Source organism: Ostrinia furnacalis, unplaced genomic scaffold, assembly GCF_004193835.3.
Source record: "Ostrinia furnacalis isolate ACB-3 unplaced genomic scaffold, ASM419383v2 OfSCF4587, whole genome shotgun sequence".
In the NCBI taxonomy this organism is placed as follows: Eukaryota; Metazoa; Arthropoda; class Insecta; order Lepidoptera; family Crambidae; genus Ostrinia; species Ostrinia furnacalis.
Window position 1 is genome coordinate 1 of NW_021134826.1, and position 8,624 is coordinate 8,624.

Sequence of the window (8,624 nt, forward strand, 5' to 3'; positions counted from 1 at the left end):
TATTTTATAACCTCCTCCTTTTTTGAAGTCGGTTAAAAAATAATGTCAAATACCAAATAATTGTTACCTATGTTCCACAAATTAATATTTTTGAGTCTGACGTTCTTTTTACAGGCGCCCGACGTAGCAGAACTAGGTGCTATAGGCGAGACTCACAGCTACTCTCTCTCGGTCCGCTCCCTAGCACACGTTGGCCTAGTAGGAGCACCCAACGCGGGAAAAAGCACATTGCTTCGTGCGGCCACAAGGGCGCGTCCTGCCGTCGCACCGTATCCATTTACTACACTACAGCCGCACATAGGTAAGACCCCTAGAAAGATAAGATGTCATTGGTCAGCAAGTTATGTGGATCATCCGTCAGCAAACTACACCCAAGTGACACACTTAGGTGTCAAGTACCTATCTGAAATTTGCCAGTTTCATCGATCAGCAACTACAGCTAGGTGACATCCGTTAGCAAGTCACACTTAGGTGACATCCGTCAGAAATTTACATATAGGTGTCATTGGTCTTCAAGCTACGTAAGTCAAATACCTGCCTTGTTCTGTATAAAGTGTCATCAAACACAGCTACTCTCTCTCAGTCTGCTCACTGGCACACGTCGGCCTAGTAGGAGCACCCAACGCTGGAAAAAGCACGTTACTTCGTGCCGCTACAAGGGCGCGTCCTGCTGTCGCACCCTATCCCTTCACAACACTGCAGCCGCATATAGGTAAGATCTCTAGAAATTAGGGGTCATTGGTCAGCAAGTTATGTTTAGATAGCATCCATCAGCAAAATATACCTAGGTGACATCCGTTAGCAAGTTACGCGTAGATGTTATTCGTCAGCAAACTACACCTAGGTGTGATCCGTCAGCAAGTCACACTTAGGTGTCATCCGTCAGTATAAGCAACGTCTAGGTGAAATTGCCAGCTCTCTCAGTATGGTCGCTAGCACACGTGGGACTAGTAGTACTACTACTCCCAACGCTGGAAAAAGCACATTACTTCGTGCGGCCACAAGGGCGCGTCCTGCTGTCGCGCCGTATCCCTTTACTACACTACAACCGCATATAGGTAAAACCCACGTTATTTTCATCTGTCACCAAGTGAATTTAAATAAATAATAAGTGTCATGTAGCATTCGTCAGCAAGTTACACTTAGGTGTCATCCTTCAGAAAGTTACACATAGGTGTCATCGGTCAGCAAGCAACATGTAAGTGTTATCCAACAGTAGTTACCCTACAAGTGGACTTGGTAGGGGCTCCCAATGCAGGGAAGAGCACATTACTTCGTGCGGCCACAAGGGCGCGTCTTATCCCTTTATTACACTACAGCCACATATAGGTAAGACCCCTAGAGAGTGATTAGGTGTCATTCGTCAGCAAAGTAGTGTAGGTAGCATCCATCAGCAAACTACACCTAGGTGTCATCCGTCAGCAAGTCACACTTAGGTTTCATCCGTTAGTAAGTCACTACTCTACATATCATTCGTCAGCAAACTACACCTAGATGTGTACATCCGTCAGCAAGCGACAAATTAGATGGCAGCCGTCAGCAAATACATATAATCTAAGCGTCATACTTCAGCAAGCTTTGTGTTGCAACTTTTTTTCTATCTTTTTATCTGCAATGGCGCCCAACTAAATAACCCACGGAACCTACAGGGACCACCAGATCGCTAGAGAAGCGAAAGACCACAAGGAACGCAAAACCTCGTAATAACCACACATGTCAGAACCGACATCTTGGATATACAAACTCAAGAAGACAGAACTTGAGAACGAGTGCAAAAGAAGAAACATAAAAACGGAGAACAGAACCGTACAAGAACTGAGACAGAACCTCACAGAAGTACTCAGAACCAAGCAATTCCGTCAACCAGTCCAGTCCGCCAGTAAGTCCACCGAAGACAGTGAGTCAGAAACCGATTTCGAAGACACTGAGATGCACCAAGAACCAAACATGTCGTACACCATGGACCAGACTGAAAGCATAACGGCAAGATGGAACATAAGTTTTGACACATGCAACGACCCAGTGGAGTTTTTAGAGCAACTGGACGAACTAATGTCATCGGGCGAGGTCAAGCCAGATAAAGTGCTCAAAGTGTTACCCAGATTCCTGAAAGGTAAAGCTGTGCTGTGGTATAGAAATAATAAAAACTCGTTTACTACATGGAACGAATTCATAGAACTCTTCAAGTTGACATTTGTGAGCTGTGACAGTGACCTGTTAGCTAAAATAGTGAATTATAGGCAACATCACCGCCAAAAATTCACAGACTACCTCATTGAAATACAAACACTCATGCGCAGATACGCAAAAATGTCAAAAGATCCAAACTAACACTCGCTAAACCTCGCACAGGGCGCCGCCCCTCTCGCGGATACGTAAACTAGTCTCGGGACGCGAACCGGGCGCGTCGTTATCCCTCTTGTCATAGTAGATTTGCAATTGTAGAATAACTTACTCATTGTGTAAATAATAGTAATTTAGAGTCAGTGAAACTAGAATAAGTAAACTATTGTGGAACCTGAATTATAAGTGCCATTGTGTTATTGATTGTGCGTTTCCTTGGTCGAATATCCCTGTAGGCATCCTGGATAGGTACACATCCCTCATCGCAGAAGGCGAACTGGGACTTAGTACTAAACAGCGGGGTGTCAGACTGAGCTAGCTAAGACGCCCCGTTGCAATGGGGATTCGTGCACCAAAGGTAAAAGGCTTGGGACCTACGTGGCGAGTGGGGAGGAATTACAGGAAGGGTGGCAGCGGGATTGCTACCGCAGGTCGGGATTGAGTAAAGCATGCACTCGGTAGGGATTTGGATGTGAATACAGGCAGCGATGGTTCGCTCGTGTCGCGGAAACCGCGCGAGCAGAAAGTCCTATCGAGCCAGGTTAGTGGGAACATCGATATTCTATAATTTTTTTGGGAAATCTTTTGGCCATTCTATTTTGGCTCCTATTCTATTTAATATGTCCATGCCGATCAGTATAGTCGTGATTTGTGGATGATATAACACTTGGTGGTTAACTGTTTTACCTTTTATTTTTATTTCCAAGTCTAGTGCTTCTTTTATTCGAGTTGTGTGCCCATCTGTCATGCTAGCTGTTATGCTTACTGTTTTCGGTTTCAAGTTTCTTTTCACGAATTTATTGTACACTTGGTCGTTGATGTATGATCTTGTGGCGCCGGTGTCTACGAGTGCTTGATATTTTTCGCCTAGTATCGATACATCTACGAATGGACGGTTATCTTTGAGTTGCGGACTTGTGTTTATTGTCATGGACTGTGTGTACTCATTTGTTTTCTTACAACACTGTTTACTCATTTTGCCGATCCTGCCACAACCGTTACAAAACAGTATTTTCTTACTTCTGCAATCTTTCATGGAGTGTCCTTGTTTTCCACAGCTCCAGCAGCAAGTATTTGTGTTGTAATTGTGTATGTATGACGCCGTCTCCTTGTGTTCTTGATTAAAATTTGTGCTTGTTTCGTGGTGATCATTTCGTGGTTCTCTTTGTATGAAGCTAGTTTGACGGTCTGCTGTGACATTTTCATAGTCGTTTGCCAGTTGTATTAATTTGCTTATCGAGTCGACTTCTGATTTCTTGATATAAAACTTGTATTTTGTGTTCATGTTTTCGTAGATTCTATTTAGTTCTTCTTCTTTTGACATTTTTGCGTATCTGCGCATGAGTGTTTGTATTTCAATCAGGTAGTCTGTGAATTTTTGGCGGTAATGTTGCCTATAATTCACTATTTTAGCTAACAGGTCACTGTCACGGCTCACAAATGTCAACTTGAAGAGTTCTATGAATTCGTTCCATGTAGTAAACGAGTTTTTATTATTTCTATACCACAGTACAGCTTTACCTTTCAGGAATCTGGGTAGCACTTTGAGCACTTTATCTGGCTTGACCTCGCCCGATGACATTAGTTCGTCCAGTTGCTCTAAAAACTCCACTGGGTCGTTGCATGTGTCAAAACTTATGTTCCATCTTGCCGTTATGCTTTCAGTCTGATCTATGGTGTACGACATGTTTGGTTCTTGGTGCATCTCAGTGTCTTCGAAATCGGTTTCTGACTCACTGTCTTCGGCGGACTTACTGGCGGACTGGACTGGTTGACGGGATTGCTTGGTTCTGAGTACTTCTGTGAGGTTCTGTCTCAGTTCTTGTACGGTTCTGTTCTCCGTTTTTATGTTTCTTCTTTTGCACTCGTTCTCAAGTTCTGTCTTCTTGAGTTTGTATATCCAAGATGTCGGTTCTGACATGTGTGATTATCAATTTGGTGCCAAGTTTTGCTTTCCTTTTGGTCTTTCGCTTGTGTCTAGCGATCTGGTGTTCCCTGTAGGTTCCGTGGGTTATTTAGTTGGGCGCCATTGCAACGGGGCGTCTTAGCTAGCTCAGTCTGACACCCCGCTGTTTAGTACTAAGTCCCAGTTCGCCTTCTGCGATGAGGGATGTGTACCTATCCAGGATGCCTACAGGGATATTCGACCAAGGAAACGCACAATCAATAACACAATGGCACTTATAATTCAGGTTCCACAATAGTTTACTTATTCTAGTTTCACTGACTCTAAATTACTATTATTTAAATAATGAACAAGTTATTCTACAATTGCAAATCTACTATGACAAGAGGGATAGCGACGCGCCCGGTTCGCGTCCCGAGACTAGTTTACGTATCCGCGAGAGGGGCGGCGCCCTGTGCGAGGTTTAGCAAGTGTTAGTTTGGATACTTATAAACTAGGGGGGTAGGATGGTCCGCTCACCAAATCGGTAACCGAGGTCAACGAAGTGGGGGTTCGAGTACCAAAGGTAAAAAGGCTTGGGACCTACGTGGCGAGTGGGGAGGAATCCAGGAAGGGTGGCAGCGGGATTGCTACCGCAGGTCGGGATTGAGTAAAGCATGCACTCGGTAAGGATTGGAATGTGTATACAGGCAACGATGGTTCGCTCGTGTCACGGAAACCGCGCGAGCCGAAAGTCCTATCGAGCCAGGTTAGTGGGAACAGTGAGGGTAGCTATTCGCTAGGGACTCTTGCGTAATTAGCCGTAGACGCGCGCGCGATCGTCTGGCTGTTACGATGGCTCCCGAGCGAATGCTAGGCGCCCGCGGTCGCCGCCGTCTCTTATATTAGCTCGGTCCGTGCGGCGTGCGGCCGCGCAGCCGTAGGGTTGTCAAAATCTCTGCGCTGGGTGCTAGGGCTGTCGATGCGTCGCGAGGCGCGTCACAGTGTAATTCGTCTAAAGAAAGTATTTTATATGTAAATACATTATGTCAATATTTTTTTCTATTTATTTCTGCTCAATTTATCAGCCATTTTCCCACCACTGAACTTGTATCCTCAGGCATGGTGCAGTACGACGACTACGAGCAGGTGGCGATAGCGGACTTACCCGGGTTGATTCCCGGCTCGCACAAGAACTATGGATTAGGTCAGTTAACAAAACAATAACAATTCCTTAAATAATAATATCTGTGAATAAATAATCTTTGAATTATATTTTTGAATCATATTTAGTTGTTTTATAGGATAGGTGGGTCAACACTCATATTAAAGGTCATAACTGACTTATCAACGAGGAAAGGCGATATCCCCTTTCGAGCGCTTTCAACCGCGAGGTGAGGCGTTTACGTTACAGTTAGGATAAATGTGCATTGCAGTGTTTCATAAGAATACTGACCGCCTCAAGTTGATAAGGTTACAATCCCTTTCCGGGTTGATAAGTGTGCGACGACCTTAAATCGATGATATCGACTTTAATTTCACATCTGGGCTGATTTAGATAAACCTACTACTGCTTTGGAGTGGGTACCTGGTTAATTTGCTAAGACGTAAAGAGCTTTATACCTACCTCTATTATACTGCTCTTACGTTTTTCTACCATTAAATTGTAAGCATGAGTTTCGTGGAAGAAAAATAAAGTTTTTATTATTATCGTTTTCCCAAAAGCTGTTCGAAAATGTCTGTATTTCTTTTAAATTCATTGTGTTCACACTTCTCATCACACAAGTATATAACACAACTTCCGTAGGCTGATAAAAACTTTACTAAACCAGCTATGCAAAACACCCTATAAAGTCCGTAAAAAATCAAATGTTAGCGCGAGTCAATTACGGTCAACGCCATCTATTAACGAAAATTGGAACTGTTAGTTCCGCGCAGGGGTTGCGCTACGAAAACCGCAAATACATTTTACCTTAATCTAAACACATTGTATTATCGTTTTAGCCTGTTTACACAAATAAATATTAACTCACTCCACAGGCATCCAGTTCCTCCAGCACGTGGAAAGATGTCGCGGGCTGATATACCTACTAGACGGGTCCACAGATCCTCAGGAACAGTACGAGAGCTTGGCCTACGAGGTGGCGCAATACAACGCGGATCTGGCCGACAGGTGAGATGGCGTTCCGCGCGATTGGTCCAATTCGCAATGAGGGCTATCGTTTTGTTACTTAACAGTTGGCACCCCTGGCGATTGACAGGACCTCACTCTACAGTGGCGCCATCTTGATGAGTGCAAATGCGATAGTCCTCCTACCACTTTAGCGCTCACCAGTTGGTGCCACTGTCTTCGCTACTAGCAAGTGACAGGACCTTACTCTACAGTGGCGCTAACTGGTGAGCGCTAAAACGATAGCCCTCATTGGTCCAATCGTGGTGAAACATTTACAAAATCGCGATTAGTCCGATTCGCGATTGGTTCAATTAATCTCAAACTGCTTCTACTCACTTGATGAATTTTTTAGTTATCGCGACAATACTGTCTACTATCGGGGGTCACTTTTGACCCCAATGGTGCAAGTACCTTCTCTTCGGAGTTACTTTAGAGCAGGGGTGGCCAACTTGATAAGCCATAATATCTACTGCTTACTAACAAAACCCTGGGCATCTACCACTTACATACTTCTTGAAATCTCAAATGAACCAGCATAGTTTAGTACACAATCATGTAGTATATTTTGACTTGCCACGATCGACTGGACTAATAGTCGCGATCGACCGGTTGGCCACCCCTGGTTTAGAGTGACGCAAGTCTGTCAACCGTTTCACCCCGCAACGTAAAGTGATTACCTAGGAGCACAGGTGTTTAAATTGTAAAACTAAAAAGATATGAGGAAAAGATTGATGTCCTGGGGTAACTTTTGACCCCGATACCAGGTATATTTTTTTTTATTTTTTTTTTTATTATATAGTCTGGTCTGTGAGCACGTAGAATTTTGTCCAATGACCCCAAGCTACCCATCCTTATCGCTCGCGCGTAATTATGTTGCTCTCGCATTCGCACACTCACTGCGGGCGCCCGTCGCACAGTCGCGACAGATAAGGATGGGTAGCTTGGGGTCATTGGACAAAATTCTACGAGCTCACAGACCGGGCTGTAATCTCCCTCAACATAAAACTTTTTATTTGTCCCAGGCCTCAATGCGTCGTCGTGAACAAGATTGACCTCCCAGAAGGGAAGAAGAACTTCGAAATACTAAAGAAGCAGATGCAAGTCATCGGTATATCGGCAAAGACCGGACAGAATCTGGTAGAACTGCTAAAAGTTGTTAGACGCATGTACGATAGCGGGAAAAGCTGAAAGTGTGATATTTAGTAATTAGCTCTATTTATATTATTCCGAGTTGCCACCCTGGGGGCGATTGGGAATTGAAACACTTCCCATATTACCCCACTGGAATGTTTAGGCACCCGTATCATACGTTCCATATCACCACTAGTCGATTGTTTTTCTTAGATCAGTGGTAGGGTTAATACTGGGACGTGTAAAAGTGCATAAATGAGTTTTAGATCAGTCAGTGCCTGGGTGTTTTTGTTACCTCAAACGTCAGCGAGACTTCAGATTTATAGCTTTCCGCCGGCGTGGAATTTTGGCTGACACAGTACTTTATCGCGCGCGTCCCTGTTTCAAAAGCCGGGATAAAAACTATCCTATGTCCTTTCCCGGAACTCAAACTATCTCTATGCCAAATTTCATCAAAATAGCTTCAGTTGTTTAGCCGTGAAAGCGAGACAGACAGATAGAGTTACTTTCGCATTTATAATATTAGACATTAGTATAGATTTAATCAAAATTGGTTCAGTGGTTTAGGCGTGAAAGCGAGACAGACAGAGTTACTTTCGCATTTATAATATTAGTATAGATTAGTGTAGATGTCACGTCATTATTGTGTCAATGTCACCCCTCCAGTTTCGCTGCCATACCTCAGGCACTGACTGAGTTAAGCGCTAAACCGAAAAGTGCTCAGCAGTGGCAAGTAATATTTTCAATAATTATTATGGCAAATAAAATTATTTCATTTTATTAAAAAAAACATTTCCCAATCGCCCCCAGTGCTCCACTAGGGAAAACTGGGGATAATTTTCCTTATTTAGGGTACACTGGGTGCATAATTTGACCCCGCTATTTTCTTATTAATTTAATACTGAATTAGACTTGACATGATGTAAAAATGTAAATAAAACAATTCATCAATTACAAATTCTTATTTTATTATTATTTCTTTAATTATTCTAATCACAATCTCAGATCTATATCCTAATTTAATAATACAATAATAATTTCAGTCAGTTCAATAAAAGGCAAATTGATTGGTAACTTAATAATAATAATAAT

General features: G+C 43.2%; 1 protein-coding gene across 2 annotated transcripts; it reads left to right on the forward strand.

Moving 5' to 3' along the window:
* On the forward strand, positions 1 to 8,624 carry LOC114359682 (mitochondrial ribosome-associated GTPase 2). 2 transcript variants are annotated; one of them, XM_028314159.1, is made up of 4 exons: positions 1 to 301; positions 5,349 to 5,435; positions 6,269 to 6,401; positions 7,424 to 8,624. In XM_028314159.1, the coding sequence occupies exons 1-4, from the start codon at positions 70 to 72 to the stop codon at positions 7,587 to 7,589; spliced, it is 618 nt and encodes a 205-aa protein (XP_028169960.1). In that variant the 5' UTR covers positions 1 to 69; the 3' UTR covers positions 7,590 to 8,624. The 2 variants fall into 2 exon arrangements, with proteins under 2 accessions (XP_028169960.1, XP_028169961.1); XM_028314160.1 differs by lacking the exon at positions 1 to 301 and adding an exon at positions 463 to 712.